The sequence below is a fragment of the Oncorhynchus nerka genome, linkage group LG14 (genome assembly GCF_034236695.1).
Source record: "Oncorhynchus nerka isolate Pitt River linkage group LG14, Oner_Uvic_2.0, whole genome shotgun sequence".
NCBI classification, from domain to species: domain Eukaryota; kingdom Metazoa; phylum Chordata; class Actinopteri; order Salmoniformes; family Salmonidae; genus Oncorhynchus; species Oncorhynchus nerka.
This window is the reverse complement of record NC_088409.1, coordinates 78,916,291-78,937,149: the sequence shown is the minus strand read 5'-3', so window position 1 is coordinate 78,937,149 and position 20,859 is coordinate 78,916,291. Positions and strand designations below refer to the sequence as shown.

At 46.4% G+C, this 20,859-nt stretch overlaps 1 protein-coding gene across 8 annotated transcripts in view; it reads right to left on the bottom strand.

Annotated features, from left to right (window-relative positions):
* LOC115141938 (RNA-binding protein Musashi homolog 2-like) overlaps positions 1-20,859 on the bottom strand; it is a 384,574-nt gene that overhangs the window by 212,300 nt on the left and 151,415 nt on the right. For all 8 annotated transcript variants that reach the window (XM_065000462.1, XM_065000464.1, XM_065000468.1 and 5 more), the window contains exon 7: positions 8,026-8,074. In XM_065000462.1, the coding sequence (XP_064856534.1) occupies positions 8,026-8,074 (49 nt within the window). The remainder of the gene's footprint in view (positions 1-8,025; positions 8,075-20,859) is intronic.

Sequence of the window (20,859 nt, the reverse complement as noted above, 5' to 3'; positions counted from 1 at the left end):
CTATTTTCTACAACATTGTAGAAAAATTGTGAATTGTGAAGACATCAAAACTATGAAATAACACACGGAATTCTAGTAACCAAAAAAGTGTTAAACATTTTGAGATTCTTCAAAGTAGCCACCCTTTACCTTGATGACAGCTTTGCACATTCTTGGCATTCTCTCAATCGTGAGGTAGTCACCTGGAATGCATTTCAATTAAGTGTGCCTTGTTAAAAGTTAATTTGTGGAATTGTTTTCCTTCATAATGCGATAGAGCTAATCAGTTGTGTTGTGACAAGGTAGGGGTATGAAACACGAGCAATGGGCATTAGACTGGTGGAAATCTGTCCTTTGATCTGAGTCCAAATTTGAGATTTTGGGTTCCAACTCCCGTGTTTTTGTAGACGCAGAGTAGGTGAAGGAATTATCTCCACATGTGTGGTTCCCGTGAAGCATGGAGGAGGTGTGATGGTGTGTCGATGCTTTGCTGGTGACACTGTCAATTATTTATTTAGAATTCAAGGCACACTTAACCAGCATGGCTACCACAGCATTCTGCAGCGATACGCCATCCCATCTGGTTTGCGCTTAGTCCCACTATCATTTATTTTTCAACAGGACAATGAGCCAACACACCTCCAGGCTGTGTAAATGCTATTTGACCAAGAAGATGAGTGATGGAGTGCTGCATCAGATTACCTGGCCTCCACAATCACACGACCTGAACCCAATTGAGATGGTGTGGGATGAGTTGGACCACATATGTACGATATCATACTATATCTTAACCGCCATCGATAAGAAACAATACTGTGAGCCGTATTCATTTACCTGGCCAAGGCTTTCGACTCTGTCAATCACCACATCCTCATCGGCAGACTCGACAGCATTGGTTTCTCAAATGACTGCCTCGCATGGTTCACCAGCTACTTCTCTGATAGAGTTCAGTGTGTCAAATCGGAGGGCCTGTTGTCCGGGCCTCTGGCAGTCTCTATGGGGGTGCCACAGGGTTCAATTCTTGGACCGACTCTCTTTTCTGTATACATCAATGATGTCGCTCTTGCTGCTGGTGAGTCTCTGATCCACCGCTACGCAGATGACACCATTCTGTATACATCTGGCCCTTCTTTGGACACTGTTTTAACTAACCTCCAGACGAGCTTCAATGCCATACAACTCTCCTTCCGTGGCCTCCAATTTCTCTTAAATACAAGTGAAACTAAATGCATGCTCTTCAACCGATCGCTGCCTGCACCTGCCCGCCTGTCCAACATCACTACTCTGGACGGTTCTGACTTAGAATATGTGGACAACTACAAATACCTAGGTGTCTGGTTAGACTGTAAACTCTCCTTCCAGACTCACATCAAACATCTCCAATCCAAAGTTTAATCTAGAATTGGCTTCCTATTTCGCAACAAAGCATCCTTGGATGCAGTCTATCACAGTGCCATCCGTTTTGTCACCAAAGCCCCATATACCATATATCTCTCTGGTCACCCCCAAAACCAATTCTTCCTTTGGCCGCCTCTCCTTCCAGTTCTCTGCTGCCAATGACTGGAACGAACTACAAAAATCTCTGAAACTGGAAACACTTATCTCCCTCACTAGATTTAAGCACCAGCTGTCAGAGCAGCTCACAGATTACTGCACCTGTACATAGCCCATCTATAATTTAGCCCAAACAACTACCTCTCCCCCTACTGTATTTATTTATTTTGCTCCTTTGCACCCCATTATTTCTATCTTTACCTTACACATTCTTCCACTGCAAATCTACCATTTCAGTGTTTTACTTGCTATATTGTATTTACTTCGCCACCATGGCCTTTTTTTGCCTTTACCTCCCTTATCTCACCTCATTTGCTCACATTGTATATAGACTTAATTTTCTACTGTATTATTGACTGTATGTTTGTTTTACTCCATGTGTAACTCTGTGTTGTTGTATGTGTCGAACTGCTTTGATTTATCTTGGCCAGGTCACAATTGTAAATGAGAACTTGTTCTCAACTTCCCTACCTGGTTAAATAAAGGTGAAATAAATAAAAAATATGTGGGAACTCATTCAAGACTGTTGGAAAAGCATTCCAGGTGAAGCTGGTTGAGAGAATGCCAAGAGTGTGCAAAGCTGTCACTTTGAAGAATCTAAAATCTAAAATATATTTTGATTTGTTTAACACTTTTTTGGTTACTACATGATTCCATATATGTTATTTCATACTTTTTATGTCTTCACTATTGTCAAAATAAAGTAAAACCCTTGAATGAGGAGGTGTCCAAATTTTTTACTAGTACTGTATATACATTATTTGTATACAATTTTTACAAATCAATAAAACATCGTAAAAAATAAAGTATATTACGATATGTGCCTGTGTGTGTTCGTATGTGCCTATTCGCGTGTGCCTGTGTGCGTGTGCATGGTGAGCTCTATTGTGTAGATAGAGTGTAAAAAAAAAAGGAAAAACAGGCAAGCAGGTTTTACTGTGGAGCCAGCGCTCTGTCTTCGGAAAGCGCTCTGTCTTTGGAAAGTCCTCTGCTTTAGAGAGAAGCCTCCCCTCTAAAGCCAGATAAGGCCTGGAGATAAGAGGGGGAGATAAACACAAGCACGTCTCCAGCTAGGCTCACTACCAGCAGTGTTATCAGACCACACAGACCCTCTTTGTTCTGTAACCCTTTCCTCCTAGTCATTCCCTAAAACTCCTGGCCAGATCCATATCAACACATCACATAATGGGGGAAAGGGTTAGTGGGGGGAGGGCTAGAAGGGCAGGGCTAGAGGGGCTAGAGGGCAGGGATAAAGGGGCAGGGCTAGAGGGCAGGGCTAAAGGGGCTAGAGGGGCAGGGCTAGATGGGGCTAGAGGGCAGGGCTAAAGGGGCTAGAGGGGCAGGGCTAGAGGGGCAGGAATAGAGGGGCAGGGCTAGAGGGCAGGGCTAGATGGGCTAGAGGGGCAGGGCTAGAGGGGCAGTGCTAGAGGGGCAGGGTTAGAGGGGATAGAGGGCAGGGTTAGAGGGTATAGCGGGCAGGGCTAGTGGGGTTAGAGGGGCAGGGCTAGAGGGGGTAGAGGGGCAGGGCTAGAGGGGCAGGGCTAGAGGGCAGGGCTAGAGGGGCTAGAGGGCAGGGCTAGAGGGGCTAGAGGGCAGGGCTAGAGGGGCTAGAGGGGCAGGGCTAGAGGGCAGGGATAGAGGGGCTTAAGGGGTTAGAGCAGGAGGCAGGCAATTCAATTCATAGTGAATAAAACAACTGTAATAGGGTCAATCTAATGGGGTGTGAGCATTTGTACATGCATGTATAGGGGTCTTATGTCTCTAGACATTGTGGGCAGAAGCATGTTGAATGGCGGGAGCACCTTGTGTATACAGCATGGAGAATGGTACTGATAACAGAATGGGCTTAGCATGGATTGGTTGGGAGAGTGAAATGTATCTATTGGACAACATTGGTCTTGACCTTGTGGAGTAGAATACTTGAGGAAATGATGTCATTGTGGAGCACAGAGCCACATGTTTATTGAACTGGCTACAGAGCTAGATGGGAATCTTCTTTTGTTTAATCATATACACAGTGCCTTCAGAAAGTATTTATACCCCTGGACTTATTACACATTTTGTTGTGTAACAGCCTGAATTCAAAATGTATTAAAAATATATTTCTCACCCATCTACACACATCTACTACACATACCCCATAATGAAAAAGTGAAAACATCATTTTTTTTTTTAAAGTTTGCAAATGTATTGAAAATATCCCCCCCCCCAAAAAACAACAACAAAATTAATAATAATAAAACATAAATGTAAAAATGAAATACCAAAATATCTCATTTACATAAGTATTCACACCCCTGAGTCAATACCTCGAAGAAGCACCTTTGGCAGCGATTGCAGCTTTCTGGGTTGTGCTACATCCACACATGGAATGTGCAACATTTGCCCATTATTCTTGTCAAAATTCTTCAAGCTCTGTCAAACTGGTTGTTGAACATTGCTAGACAAACATTTTCAAGTCTTGCTATAGAGTTTAAAATAGATTTAAGTCAAAACTGCAACTTGGCCCCTCAGGAACATTCACTTTCTTCTTGGTAAGCAACTCCAGAGTAGATTCGGCCTTGTGTTTTAGGTTATTGTCCTGCTGAAAGGTGAATTCATGTCCAAAGTGTCTGGATGAAAGCAGACTGAACCAGGTTTTCCTCTAGGATGTTGCCTCTAGGCCAGCAGCATCCCACCCTGCACCCCACAGACGGATTACTTCTGAAGCTAAGCAGGGTTGGTCCTGGTCAGGAGACCAGATGGTGTTGGAGGGCCAGTAGGAGGCACCCTTTCCACTAGTCTAAAAAAATATCCCAATGCCCTGTGTAGAGCGTGGTCTTTGGGATGGGATGTTAAACAGGTGTCCTGACTCTCTGTTCTCACTAAAAGATCCCATGGCATGTATCATAAGAGTAGGGCTGTTAACCCCTGTGTCCTGGCTAAATCTTCCCAATCTGGCTCTCATACTGTTGTAGTCACCTAATCATCCCCAGCTTACAATTGGCTCCTTCGTTCTCCTCTTCTGTAAGTGTTCCCCAGGTTGTTGCTGTAAATGAGAATGTGTCCTCAGTCACCTTACCTGGTAAAGTAAGGGTTTACATAATAACTTTTTTGTCCTGAATACAAGGTACTTGCTTTGCCACATTATTTGCAGTATTACTTTAGTGCATTGTTGCAAACAGGATGCATGTTCTAGAATATTTTTATTCTGTAAATGCTTCCTTCTTTTCCCTCTGTCAATTAAGTTAGTATTGTGGAGTAACTACAATGTTGTTGATCCATCCTCTGTTTTCTCCTATCACAGCCATTAAACTCTGTAATTGTTTTAAAGTCACCATTGGCCTCATGGTGAAATCCCTGAGAGGTTTCCTTCCTCTCCAGCAACTGAGTTAGGAAGGACGCTGTAACGGTTTTCTTTAGGTGAAGTAGAGGCGGACCAAAACGCAGTGTGGTGGTTAATCATGTTTTTAATAAAGACACTAGACATGAATAAACTAACAAAAACAATAAACGTGGAAAACCAAAAACAGCCCTATCTGGTGCAAAACACAGAGACAGGAACAATCTCCCACAAACACACAGTGAAACCCAGGCTACCTAAATATGGTTCCCAATCAGAGACAATGACTAACACCTGCCTCTGATTGAGAACCATGTCAGGCCAGACATAGAAATAGACAAACAAGACATCCAACATAGAATGCCCACTCAGATCACACCCTGACCAACCAAAACATAGAAACATACAAAGCAAACTATGGTCAGGGTGTGACAGACGCCTGTATCTTTGTAGTGACTGGGTGTATTGATACCCCATTCAAAGTGTAATCATTAACTTCACCATGCTCAAAGGGATATTCAATTTTTTTTTTGCCAACTACCAATGGGTGCCCTTACTTTGCGAGGCATTGGAAAACCTCCCTGGTCTTTGTGGTTGAATCTGTGTTTGAAATTCACTGCTCAACTGAGGGACCTTACAGATAATTGTATGTGTGGGGTACAGCGATGTGGTAGTCGTTAAAAAATCAATCATGTTACACACTATTATGACACACAGAGTGAGTACATGTAACTTATTATGTGACTTGTTAAGCAAATGCTGACACATGAACGTATTTAGGCTTGCCATAACAAAGGGGTTGAATACTTATTGACTCAAGACACTTCAGCTTTTCATTGATTATTAATTTGTAAAAATGTCAAAAAACATAATTCCACTCATCATGGTGTATTGTGTGTAGGCCAGTGACCAAAAAATAAACATGTTATACATTTTAAATTCAGGCTGTAACACAATAAAATGTGGCAAGTCAAGGGGTGTGACAACTTTCTGAAAGCATTGCCATAATAAAGAAAACCCCAACAAAGTGTCTTAACCTCTTGCTTCTACTCGGGACGCTTGCGTCCCAACTAGAGCTCTGGAAATGCAAATGCGCTACGCTAAATGCTAATAGTATTAGTTAAAACTCAAAAGTTCATTAAAATACACATGCAGGGTATCGAATTAAAGCTACACTCGTTGTGAATCCAGGCAACAAGTCAGATTTTTAAAATGCTTTTCGGCGAAAGCATGAGAAGCTATTATCTGATAGCATGTAACACCCCAAAAGACCCACAGGGGACGTAAACAAAATAATTAGCATTTCGGCGTTACACAAACCGCACAATAAAATAGAAAACATTCATTACCTTTCACCATCTTCTTTGTTGGCACTCCTAGATGTCCCATAAACACTATTTGGGTCTTTATTTCGATTAAATCGGTCCATATAAAGCCTAGATATCGTTATATGTAGACTGTGTGATAAACGAAAAAAACATAGTTTCAAAACGTAACGTCATTTTTTAAAATTCAAAAAGTCAACGATAAACTTTCACAAAACACTTCGAAATACGTTTGTAAAAAATCAAAAACTGAAAAATTGGGCGTGCAAAATTATTCAGCCCCTTTACTTTCAGTGCAGCAAACTCTCTCCAGTGAGGATCTCTGAATGATCCAATGTTGACCTAAATGACTAATGATGATAAATACAATCCACCTGTGTGTAATCAAGTCTCCGTATAAATGCACCTGCACTGTGATAGTCTCAGAGGTCCGTTAAAAGCGCAGAGAGCATCATGAAGAACAAGGAACACACCAGGCAGGTCCGAGATACTGTTGTGAAGAAGTTTAAAGCCGGATTTGGATACAAAAAGATTTCCCAAGCTTTAAACATCCCAAGGAGCACTGTGCAAGCGATAATATTGAAATGGAAGGAGTATCAGACCACTGCAAATCTACCAAGACCTGGCCGTCCCTCTAAACTTTCATCTCATACAAGGAGAAGACTGATCAGAGATGCAGCCAAGAGGCCCATGATCACTCTGGATGAACTGCAGAGATCTACAGCTGAGGTGGGAGAGTCTGTCCATAGGACAACAATCAGTCGTATATTGCACAAATCTGGCCTTTACGGAAGAGTGGCAAGAAGAAAGCCATTTCTTAAAGATATCCATAAAAAGTGTTGTTTAAAGTTTGCCACAAGCCACCTGGGAGACACACCAAACATGTGGAAGAAGGTGCTCTGGTCAGATGAAACCAAAATTGAACTTTTTGGCAACAATGCAAAACGTTATGTTTGGTGTAAAAGCAACACCCTGAACACACCATCCCCACTGTCAAACATGGTGGTGGCAGCATCATGGTTTGGGCCTGCTTTTCTTCAGCAGGGACAGGGAAGATGGTTAAAATTGATGGGAAGATGGATGGAGCCAAATACAGGACTATTCTGGAAGAAAACCTGATGGAGTCTGCAAAAGACCTGAGACTGGGACGGAGATTTGTCTTCCAGCAAGACAATGATCCAAAACATAAAGCAACATCTACAATAGAATGGTTCAAAAATAAACATATCCAGGTGTTAGAATGGCCAAGTCAATGTCCAGACCTGAATCCAATCGAGAATCTGGAAAGAACTGAAAACTGCTGTTCACAAATGCTCTCCATATAACCTCACTGAGCTCGAGCTGTTTTGCAAGGAGGAATGGGAAAAACATTCATTCTCTCGATGTGCAAAACTGATAGAGACATACCCCAAGCGACTTACAGCTGTAATCGCAGCAAAAGGTGGCGCTACAAAGTATTAACTTAAGGGGGCTGAATAATTTTGCACGCCCAATTTTTCAGTTTTTGATTTGTTAAAAAGTTTGAAATATCCAATAAATGTCATTCCACTTCATGATTGTGTCCCACTTGTTGTTGATTCTTCACAAAAAAATACAGTATTATATCTTTATGTTTGAAGGCTGAAATGTGGCAAAAGGTCGCAAAGTTCAAGGGGGCCGAATACTTTCGCAAGGCACTGTAGATAGATAGATCGATCTAAACCTATAGTCAGTGGCCATTGACCACGAATCCACCGCATGGAGAATTAAACTATTCTTTCACACACTAACATCCATGGTTCACACACCAACAGATAGCAGGGTAATAAGCACAACATGAGGGAGGGAGTATGTAGACTGACTTACCTCTGTGTCTGTTAGTCGTTTTGTCAAACATAAGCATGGCGTCCTCTACCTGCAAGACACAAAAAGAGGAAAAGATTAGTCTCAATAAAAAACAAACTGAAAGAGATGGAGACACGGAGAGAGAGAGAGAGAGAGACAGACACACAGAGAGGGAGACAGAGAGAGAGACACAGAGAGAGACAGAGAGAGAGAGAGATAGAGAGAGAGAGAGATAGATGGGAAAGTCAGAGAGAGACACAGAGAGAGAGAGAGAGAGAGAGAGAGACACACACACACACACAGAGAGACACAGAGAGAGACAGAGAGAGAGACACAGAGAGAGAGACACACAGAGAGAGCACAGAGAGAGAGACACACAGGGAGAGAGAGAGACACACAGAGAGAGAGAGACAGAGAGAGAGACACGGAGTGAGAGAGAGAGAGACAGAGAGACACGGAGTGAGAGAGAGAAACGCAGAGAGAGACAGAGAGACACAGAGAGAGAGAGAGAGAGAGAGAGAGAGAGAGACAGAGAGACACAGAGAGAGAGACAGCGAGAGAGAGAGACACAGAGAGAGAGAGAGACAGAGAGAGAGAGAGAGAGGCAGAGAGAGAGAGGCAGAGAGAGAGAGGCAGAGCGAGAGAGAGAGAGAGAGAGAGAGAGAGAGAGAGAGAGAAAGAGAGAGAAAGAGAGAGAAAGAGAGAGAGAGGCAGAGCGAGAGAGAGAGAGAGAGAGAGAGAGAGAGAGAGAGAGAGGCAGAGCGAGAGAGAGAGGCAGAGAGAGAGAAAGAGAGAGAGAGGCAGAGCGAGAGAGAGAGATAGAGAGAAAGAGAACTATGGTGCCGTGTGACATATGTCCCTAGATGTGTAATGTGAGTAATGACTGGGCTGTGGCGTCACAATGTCAAGACCACACTGGAACCCTGAGAGAGGCTCAGTGTGTGTGTTTGCAAGGACACGAGTGGCAGTGCCAACTCAAGCACAGCAACGGAATCATGATTTAGGAGATACATGAACACACACAGCGGCTCTTACTATCTCTCTGTGTCACATACACACATTCCAGCACGTTTCACACACGTCCCGGCACACATGCCTCTTAAAACCACACACACACATCCCAAAATATACCTAAAAAAACACACACTCTCCCTCTCAGGTGTACCTGAAACCCCCCCCACACACACACAGACCACTATAAAAACAAACGTTGTGTAAAGTACAGTCTTCATCTTGACTACTAAAAACACTATGCTTCAACCCTCCCTCCATACTACCTTCCCTTCCTCAGAAGGCACAAATCAATCTCTCTTCCACTGAGAGCCGTGTTGCTGTGAGCCATAATCATATTCATCAGGCTCAATCAGCCACAATGAGGAATCATCTGACTGTCTGTACTCCTGATGCAGATAGACGCTAAATGCCATTACCCAACGCACCGGGAACACAAGGGACAAACATACATACAGCCACACTAATGTGTAAAAGTGGAGCATTGTGCTATTTTATTGGAGAAAACGTTGTCACTAGGAGAAGGACTACTGGTGGTGTGGGGTGGGGTGTGGTTGTGGTGGTGTGGTAATGTGGTGGTGTGTCGTGGTGGTGTGGTGGCGTGGTGCTGTATTGTGGTGCTGTGTCGTGATAGTGTGGTATGGTGGTGGTGTGGTGCTGTAGTGTGGTGCTGTGTCGTGGTTGTGTGGTATGGTGGTGGTGTGGTGCTGTAGTGTGGTGCTGTGTCGTGGTTGTGTGGTATGGTGGTGGTGTGGTGCTGTGTCGTGGTTGTGTGGTATGGTGGTGGTGTGGTGCTGTGTCGTGGTTGTGTGGTATGGTGGTGGTGTGGTGCTGTAGTGTGGTGCTGTGTCGTGGTTGTGTGGTATGGTGGTGGTGTGGTGCTGTATTGTGGTGCTGTGTCGTGGTAGTGTGGTATGGTGGTGGTGTGGTGCTGTAGTGTGGTGCTGTGTCGTGGTTGTGTGGTATGGTGGTGGTGTGGTGCTGTAGTGTGGTGCTGTGTCGTGGTTGTGTGGTATGGTGGTGGTGTGGTGCTGTAGTGTGGTGCTGTGTCGTGGTTGTGTGGTATGGTGGTGTGGTGGTGTGTGGTGTGGTGAGGTGTGCCTGGCTGCCTCCATTACAGTTGTTAAGTTAAAAGAGGGAGAGAAAACGCTGGACACAGCAGGATATTTGGGTGGGGGATGGATGGGGTGACGGAGTCCGCCTGGGCAGTGTTCCCCAGTCACTGTTGCTAGGTAACAGGGTTAAGCTGGCCATGAGTCCAGAGCTGGCTGTGGCTGGCAGAGGAGATTTGCTGTCCAGTGTGAATGAATGAGTGTCTGTCCGGGTGTGTGTGTGTGTAGTAGTAGAGCTGTCCCGGCAGATGATGGGAGGAGACAGCACCAGAGTCTGCCTCATATGTAACTGTCTGACTGGATAAAGGCCACAGTGGCCAGCACACATACACACACCCTCCCCTATCCCCTACCTCTCTACACTGGTGGCTGAAGCTCTGTGTCACCTATCACCATGTAACACAGTGGCAGGAGGTATTACCGCTACACTGCAGTTGGGGAGGCTCTCCTTTTGTTTCCCTTCACCTCTGTCTACCCCTGCTAGGTGCTTAGGAAATATGTGTCAGTGTGTGTCGTCCTGAATCCATTCAATCAGAAATGGGACCTTTTACTTGTTAGCATTGGCACTTCTGCCCTGGGCAGTGGGTGTGCTGTGTATGAGAAAGAAAGAGAGACAGCTATAGAGAGAGAGAGTTATGAGGCCAGAGACCTGTCCTCACAGAGGGTGCGAGGTTCAGATCGATGCAAAGCGGCCACTTTAGCAGCCATTTGCACCGAGTAGCAGTGACGGACATCTCCTAATGCATTCAGATGTGCCGAAGAATTAATTAGCCAGCTCTCTCTCTCTCGCACACACACACACACACACACACACACACACACACACACACACACACACACACAGGGCAACAGTTAAATCACTCTTCTCAGTATGGCCGCTGCCTCCAGTTAAAAGCCCCCCGTGTCAGACTGTTAAACCTGAGCTGGTCGGGCTACTCTGACATTAAACGCCATTTCAGCTAATTGGTGCAGCCACCGCAGCTTTTACTGTCCATCCAGTGATCTGCAGAGAGGGCTTAATACAGACACGTAGGCCAGGCACAATGACTAACGTCATCATAATGCCTGCTTTCTGACAGCACACAGAGAGCTGCGCCTGCCGCTACTGCTGTTAACATGCTTTCAAATGTACAGTCGTGGCCAAAAGTTTTGAGAATGACACAAATATTAATTTTCACAAAGTCTGCTGCCTCAGTTTGTATGATGGCAATTTACATATACTCCAGAATGTTATGAAGAGTGATCAGTCCCTCTTTGCCATGCATATGAACTGAATCCCCCCTCAAAAACAAATCCACTGCATTTCAGCCCTGCCACAAAAGGACCAGCTGACATCATGTCAGTGATTCTCTCGTTAACACAGGTGTGAGTGTTGACGAGGACAAGGTTGGAGATCGCTCTGTCATGCTGATTGAGTTTGAATAACAGACTGGAAGCTTCAAAAGAGGGTGGTGCTTGGAATCATTGTTCTTCCTCTGTCAAACATGGTTACCTGCAAGGAAACACTTGCCGTCATCATTGCTTTGCACAAAAAGGGCTTCACAGGCAAGGATATTGCTGCCAGTAAGATTGCACCTAAATCAACCATTTATCGGATCATCAAGAACTTTAAGGAGAGTGGTTCAATTGTTCTGAAGAAGGCTTCAGGGCACCCAAGAAAGTCCAGCATGCGCCAGGACCGTCTCCTAAAGTTGATTCAGCTGCGGGATCGGGGCACCACCAGTACAGAGCTTGCTCAGGAATGGCAGCAGGCAGGTGTGAGTGCATCTGCACGCACAGCGAGACAAAGACTTTTGGAGGATGGCCTGGTGTCAAGAAAGGCAGCAAAGAAGCCACTTCTCTCCAGGAAAAACATCAGGGACAGACTGATATTCTGCAAAAGGTACAGGGATTGGACTGCTGAGGACTGGGGTACAATCATTTTCTCTGATGAATCCCCTTTCTGATTGTTTGGGTCATCCGGAAAAAAGCTTGTCCGGAGAAGACAAGGTGAGCGCTACCATCAGCCCTGGAGGTAGGGGGGTATCATGCCAACAGTAAAGCATCCTGAGACCATTCATGTGTGGGGTTGCTTCTCAGCCAAGGGAGTGGGCTCACTCACAATTTTTCCTAAGAACACAGCCATGAATAAAGAATGGTACCAACACATCCTCCGAGACAACTTGTCCCAAAAATCCAGGAACAGTTTGGTGACGAACAATGCCTTTTCCAGTATGATGGAGCACCTTGCCATAAGGCAAAAGTGATAACTAAGTGGCTCGGGAAACAAAACATCGATATTTTGGGTCCATGGCAAGGAAACTCCCCAGACCTTAATCCCATTGAGAACTTGCGGTCAATCCTCAAGAGGCGGGTGGACAAACAAAAACCCACAAATTCTGACAAACTCCAAGCATTGATTATGCAAGAATGGGCTGCCATCAGTCAGGATGTGGCCCAGGAGTTAATTGACAGCATGCCAGGGCGGATTGCAGAGGTCTTGAAAAAGAAGGGTGCAAATAATGACTCTTTGCATTAACTTCATGTAATTGTCAATAAAAGCCTTTGACACTTATGAAATGCTTGTAATTATACTTCAGTATTCCATAGTAACATCTGACAAAATTATCTAAAGACACTGAAGCTGCAAACTTTGTGGAAATTAATATTTGTGTCTCAAAAATTCTCAAAACTTTTGGCCACGACTGTAGTGGAGCTACAGACTGGAGGGTCACAGTGAGGGGAAAAGTGAGGGGATGAGTGAGGGGATGGAGAGGTTGAAGCTACAGACTGGAGGGGAAAGTGAGGGGATAGACAGACTGAAAATCGGTGAGGGGGTGGAGGTAGGGGGGTAAAGCAGTGAGGTGTGGAGGTAGGGGGTAGAGCAGTGAGGTGTGGAGGTAGGGGGTAGAGCAGTGAGGTGTGGAGGTAGGGGGGTAGAGTAGTGAAGTGAGGTGTGGAGGTAGGGGGTAGAGCAGTGAGGTGAGGTGTGGAGGTAGGGGGTAGAGCAGTGAGGTGAGGTGTGGAGGTAGGGGGTAGAGCAGTGAGGTGAGGTGTGGAGGTAGGGGGTAGAGCAGTGAGGTGAGGTGTGGAGGTAGGGGGTAGAGCAGTGAGGTGAGGTGTGGAGATAGGGGGTAGAGCAGTGAGGTGAGGTGTGGAGGTAGGGGGGTAGAGCAGTGAGGTGTGGAGGTAGGGCGTAGAGCAGTGAGGTGTGGAGGTAGGGGCGTAGAGCAGTGAGGTGAGGTGTGGAGGTAGGGGGTAGAGCAGTGAGGTGTGGAGGTAGGGGCGTAGAGCAGTGAGGTGTGGAGGTAGGGGCGTAGAGCAGTGAGGTGTAGAGGTAGGGGCGTAGAGCAGTGAGGTGTGGAGGTAGGGGGGTAGAGTAGTGAGGTGAGGTGTGGAGGTAGGGGTGTAGAGCAGTGAGGTGTGGATGTAGGGGCATAGAGCAGTGTGGGGGTGGAGGTAGGGGCGTAGAGCAGCGAGGGGGTGGAGGTAGGGGCGTAGAGCAGCGAGGGGGTGGAGGTAGGGGCGTAGAGCAGCGAGGGGGTGGAGGTAGGGGCGTAGAGCAGCGACGGGGTGGAGGTAGGGGGCGTAGAGCAGCGGGGGGTGGAGGTAGGGGCGTAGAGCAATGAGGGATGGAGGTAGGGGCGTAGAGCAATGAGGGATGGAGGTAGGGGCGTAGAGCAGCGAGGGGGTGGAGGTAGGGGCGTAGAGCAGTGAGGTGTAGAGGTAGGGGCGTAGAGCAATGAGGGATGGAGGTAGGGGCGTAGAGCAATGAGGGATGGAGGTAGGGCGTAGAGCAGCGAGGGGGTGGAGGTAGGGGCGTAGAGCAGTGAGGTGTAGAGGTAGGGGCGTAGAGCAGTGAGGTGTGGAGGTAGGGGGTAGAGTAGTGAGGTGAGGTGTGGAGGTAGGGCGTAGAGCAGTGAGGTGTGGATGTAGGGGAGTAGAGCAGTGTGGGGGTGGAGGTAGGGGCGTAGAGCAGCAGCGGGGGTGGAGGTAGGGGCGTAGAGCAGCGAGGGGTGGAGGTAGGGGCGTAGAGCAGCGAGGGGGTGGAGGTAGGGGCGTAGAGCAATGAGGGATGGAGGTAGGGGCGTAGAGCAGCGAGGGGGTGGAGGTCGTGGGGTAGAGCAGCGAGGGGTGGAGGTAGGGGCGTAGAGTAGTGAGGTGGTGGAGGTAGGGGCGTAGAGCAGCGAGGGGGGAAGGTCGGGGGTAGAGCAGCGAGGGGGTGGAGGTCGGGGGGTAGAGCAGCGAGGGGGTGGAGGTCGGGGGTAGAGCAGCGAGGTGGTGGAGGTCGGGGGGTTGCAGATGTTTCCTATTTGCAGGGGGCAGTAATCCCCACCTTCTGGAGATGTAACCCAGTATCTCTTACAGCTTTTATGATGCACAGATCTGCATCGGTTGAGAGCACAGACAGACGCACGCACGCAGCACGCACGCACGCACGCACGCACGCACGCACGCACGCACGCACGCACGCACACACACACACGAGGACTTCAGTTGACTAGTTGGCAACCCCCAAAAGTGAAAGGGCCACAATGTTTGTGGAACCAGCTTGAGATGCCACTATGTTCACTATTTTATGCTTCTAATATAAAGCAGCTTTAACAATGAGTCTTGATACTGTGCAGTCAGGTGGCTGTAGATCAAGACGTATGGACCCTCAACCACAATGGACAGTAATCAATATACTGGTCGAAATTGTATAGACTTGCATAGACACACACATACAAATACACACACAAACCTATACGTTATACAGCAAGCAATTGCTTGGCAGGTCCTGGCAGTCTCTCAATTAAAGCCAGCGGCATTTGTTGCTGACTCTGTTCCCTGCTGCCAATTTCTCTTTCAGGTGGTTGTGGGAAGTTCGTTGACAGCATGTTTTGCTTACGCTGGAAATATAATTGGAACTGCAAAATGTATTACCAGAGGGCTGGAGGGAATACAAGCTTGGGGTGGTGGGAGACACTGCCTGGCAGACAGACACAGGTAGATTGTGTTTTGTAACCAGGGGAAAATGGAAGGGATGCAATCCAACACTTGGGTAAATTCACCAGGACCCCAGGGAGAGTCAGACAGACCAACAGAGAGAAATATATCTACTGCCTGTCATTCAGGGAGACAGAAAATGTAACTTCCTTACTGAGGAAAGCAGTGACAATAAAAAGTATCTCTTCCCTATCACACCAAACGCAATCATGAAAGCCAGGCAAAATGGAGGAACACCCAAAAACACACACACAAATTATTTTTTTTAAATCAGCCAAGATAAATGATTTACCTAAGGAAAATGAAAAGCTGTAATGTCTTTAGTCAATAAGTATTCAGCCCTTCTTATGACAAGCCGAAATAAGTTCAGGAGTGTCACGACTTCCACAGGAGTCGGTTCCTCTCCTTGTTCGGGTGGTGCTCGGCCGACGACTTCGCCGGTCTTCTAGCCATCGCCAATCCACTTTTAATTTTCCATTGGTTTTGTCTTTGTTTCCCACACACCTGGTTTTCATTTCCCTCTTACTGGTCATGTATTTAACCCTCTGTTTCCCCATGTCTTTGTGTGTGATTGTTTGTTGTTGAGGTCGGTATGTTTCTGGCTGTTTTTTTCCCGGGTGCTGGTTTCCCCCGTGCTTTGGGGGAACCGTTATTGTTCGCGCATTGGTACTGTTACTTTGTGCTATTTTCTAAGTAAAGTGCGTTGTTCACTCATCTCTGCTCTCCTGCGCCTGACTTCATGCACCAGCCACACCCACCGCCTGACAAGGAGTAAACGTTTGCTTAACAAGTCCCATAATAAGTTGCATGGACTCACTGTGCAATAATACTGTTATAATAATATAGATGGGTCAAAATAAAAAAGCAGACATTGAATATCCATTTGAGCATCGTGCAATTATTAATTAGGCTTTGGATGGTGTATCAATACACCCAGTCACTACAAAGATACAGGCCTCCTTCCTAACTCAGTTGCAGGAGAGGAAGGAAACTGCTCAGGGATTTCACCATGAGGTCAATGGTGACTTTAGAACAGTTACACAGTTTAATGGCTGTGATGAGAGAAAACAGAGGATGGATCAACAGCATTGTATTTACTGCACAATACTAACCTAACTGACAGAGTAAAAAGAAGGAAGCCTGTACACAGTTGTGTAAACTACTTAAGTAAAAATATTACTACTTAAGTAGTTTTTGGCTGTATCTGTACTTTACTATTTATATTTTTGACAATGTTTACTTCACTGTATTCCTAAAGAAAATAATGTGCTTTTTACTCTGACACTCAAAAGTATTCGTTACATATTTAATGCTTAGCAGGACAGGAAAATGGTCTAATTCACACACTTACCAAAAGAACATCATTGGTCATCCCTATTGCCTCTGATCTGGCGGTCTCACTAAACACATGCTTTTTGTGTAAATTACACCGGAGTGTTGGAGTGTGCCCTTGTCATAGGAGAATTAGAAATGACAGCCAGTGTCAAGGCCCAAACACATCACCTTCATCACCTGTAAGCACCTTCATTGTTTAACTGCCTCACAGTCTATTGTGTGAAATCCTATATACTGCATTAGGAGGAAGAAGCACTTATCTCAAGGATAGAGGATACATGTGATTCTGTCTGTGGGTGGTGACGGTAAAATGTCGGTATTCCCATATATGAGTAGTTTGTTTCCTTGCACTCCAATCTGGATTGTGATGTGAGAGATTGGTCCCCTTCCTCTGTAGCAGCCAGCCAGTTCGTCTCCTAGCCCGCCTCACGCTTCATTCACTTTTATCACTGGTGATTAAACAAGGAGCTCTGGGCTGCACCACTCTCTGTGGAAAACAATGCAATTAATGTCAGCCGCATCAAAACAACACAGTAAAATGGACGGGAAACATCTCCTCTGAGGGCCTAGCTGGGAGGAAGGATGAGCAGTATGTACCAGACTGATTCAGGGTTCAATGGGAAACAGTGGAGATTGCTGCTGTGTGTGGTGCACACCGCTGACAGCCAAGACAATGAGCAGGTATTAATAGGAGAGCGGACAATTTAAATGGTTACGCTTCAATACATGGACAATGGGGATGAACATATCAGCGGTCAAGGTTCAGTGACTGGTCATTTCTGTTATGATAAGCCAGGCCAAGAACTGCAAGAGATTACCTCATATGTCAAATCTGCATTTGCCAGTTTATAGAAGGAAGGCCAACACCAAGAAGTCATATAGTCAAATCTAGAATAAGAAGCCAAGGGACAAGCACTACACAGAACAACACACTCCCTTTCTACACCCACCTACACAGAACAACACACTCCCTTTCTACAGAGAACAACACACTCCCTTTCTACACCCACCTACACAGAACAACACACTACCTTTCTACACCCACCTACACAGAACAACACACTCCCTTTCTACACCCACCCTACACAGAACAACACACTCCCTTTCTACACCCACCTACACAGAACAACACACTCCCTTTCTACACCCACCTACACAGAACAACACACTCCCTTTCTACACCCACCTACACATAACAACACACTCCCTTTCTACACCCACCTACACAGAACAACACACTCCCTTTCTACACCCACCTACACAGAACACACTCCTTTCTACACCCACCTACACAGAACAACACACTCCTTTCTACACCCACCTACACAGAACAACACACTCCTTTCTACACCCACCTACACAGAACAACACACTCCCTTTCTACACCCACCTACACATAACAACACACTCCCTTTCTACACCCACCCTACACAGAACAACACACTCCCTTTCTACACCCACCTACACAGAACAACACACTCCCTTTCTACACTCACCTACACAGAACAACACAATCCCTTTCTACACCCACCTACACAGAACAACACACTCCATTTCTACACAGAACAACACACTCCCTTTCTACACCCACCTACACAGAACAACACACTCCCTTTCTACACCCACCTACACAGAACAACACAATCCCTTTCTACACCCACCTACACAGAACAACACACTCCCTTTCTACACCCACCTACACAGAACAACACACTCCCTTTCTACACAGAACAACACACTCCCTTTCTACACCCACCTACACAGAACAACACACTCCCTTTCTACACAAAACAACACACTCCCTTTCTACACAGAACAACACAATCCCTTTCTACACCCACCTACACAGAACAACACACTCCCTTTCTACACCCACCTACACAGAACAACACACTCCCTTTCTACACCCACCTACACAGAACAACACACTCCCTTTCTACACCCACCTACACAGAACAACACACTCCCTTTCTACACCCACCTATGCTGCCCAGGGAATATGGCCATCCTCAGTCCCAGTACAATAGGGATTAGGGGATATTATCGACTCATCGTCACTAAGGCCTGGCACTTACAAGAACTGCGATGTAAATGTATGTAAATCTGCACACTTCAGTGACAGCCTAAACATGAGAAACGGATCAGATTAGGTTCTGCAGTCAGCCCCCAGATAAGCTTATTACGAGCTAAAAACGTTTAATTAGAACACTATAAACAAGGGTTTCAGCTGTGTGTGTGTGTGTGTGTGTAAGAGTTTCTGCTCTCTAAGGACAATTCCAGTATATGATATACAGTAAACAGAGCTTCCAAACATACTACTCATTGTCAGTAGAGAAAACTAACGATACAGTAGTTACTTTAGCCTTGTGGGAAAACATAACGGACCTCTACCTACAGTAGTGTCTACTTCTTAGCAACAGAACAGAACCATGCGTGGGTCCATGCATGTGTGCGTGTTCGCCCCTCTCCTGACAAGGGGAGTAAAACCTGATCTGGAAACACAAGCCCACTGCCCGTTACTTAGCCTGGTAACAGGAGACACAGGCTCGTTCTGTTTCTCTGAACGCTGTTCAGTTTGAACAAAGCGACCTTCCGAGGAATGGGCAAGATATCACATTTATACTGTATGGTTCTGTCTGAGAGGTACTCTCTCTGTCTCTCACACCAGGTGCTCAGTGAAAAGCAGAGGTTTGGGTAAGTTTTTCCTCCGACACATTAGTGTGGCTGACATCCGGGTCAAGCGAGCAGTGTGATAAGAAGTAGACGGCCAGGTGGGTCATGTTTCGGAGGACGTGTGACTCCACCTTTGCCTCTTCCAAGCCCATTGAGGAGTAAAACATTTAAACGTGTTAACCCTCGCAGGGCTGCAGGACCAGACAGCATCCCCAGCCGCGTCCTCAGGGCATGCGCAGACCAGCTGGCTGGTGTGTTTACAGACATATTCAATCAATCCTTATCCCAGTCTGCTGCTCCCACATAATTCAAGAGGGCCACCATTGTTCCTGTTCCCAAGAAAGCTAAGGTAACTGATCTAAATTACTACCGCCCTGTGGCACTCACTTCCGTCATCATGAAGTGCTTTGAGAAACTAGTCAAGGACCATATCACCTCCACCCTACCTGACACCCTAGACCCACTCCAATTTGCTTACCGCCCCAATAGGTCCACACACGACGCAATCGCCATCACACTGCACACTGCCCTAACCCATCTGGACAAGAGGAATACCTATTAAAGAATGCTGTTCATCGATTACAGCTCAGCATTTAACACCATAGTACCCTCCAAACTCGTCATCAAGCCCGAGACCCTGGCCCTGTGCAACTGGGTCCTGGACTTCCTGACGGGCCACCCCCAGGTGGTGAGGGTAGGTAACAACATCTCCACCCCGCTGAGCCTCAACAATGGGTCCCCACAAGGGTGCGTTTCCAGCCCTCTCCTGTACTCCCTGTTCACCCACGACTCCGTGGCCACGCACGCCTCCAACTCAATCATCAAGTTTGCAGACGACACTACAGTGGTAGACTTGATTACCAACAACGACGAGACGGCCTACAGGGAGGAGGTGAGGGCCCTCAAAGTGTGGTGTCAGGAAAATAACCTCTCACTCAATGTCAACAAAACAAAGGAGATGATCGTGGACATCAGGAAACAGCCAAGGGAGCACCCCCCTATCCACATCGACGGGACAGCAGTGGAGAGGGTGGAGAGTTTTAAGTTCCTCGGCGTACACATCACGGACAAACTGAAATGGTCCACCCACACAGACAGCGTGGTGAAGAAGGCGCAGCAGCGCCTCTTCAACCTCAGGAGGCTGAAGAAATTCAGCTTGCCACCAAAAACACTCACAAACTTTTACAGATGCATAATCGAGAGCATCCTGTCGGGCTGTATCACCGCCTGGTACGGCAGATGCTCCGTCCATAACCGGAAGGCTCTCCAAAGGGTAGTGAGGTCTGCACAACGCATCACCGGGTGCAAACTACCTGCCCTCCACTGTATTCACATCCTACCATACCTTTGTCTGTACATTATGCCTTGAATCTATTCTACTGTGCCCAGAAACCTGCTCCTTTCACTCTCTGTTCTGAACGTACTAGACGGCCAGTTCTTTTAGCCTTTAGCCGTACCCTTATCCTACACCTCCTCTGTTCCCCTGGTGATGTGGAGGTTAATCTAGGCCCTGCAGTGCCTAGCTCCACTCCCATTATCACAGGCACTCTCATTTGTTGACTTCTGTAACTAAAAACCTTTGTTTCATGCATGTTAACATTAGAAGCCTCCTCCCTAAGTTTGTTTTATTCACTGCCCGAACACACTCTGCACAACCTGGATGTCCTAGCCGTGTCTGAATCCTGGTTTAGGAAGACCACCAAAAACCCTAAAATTTCCATCCCTAACTATAACATTTTCCGACAAGATAGAACTG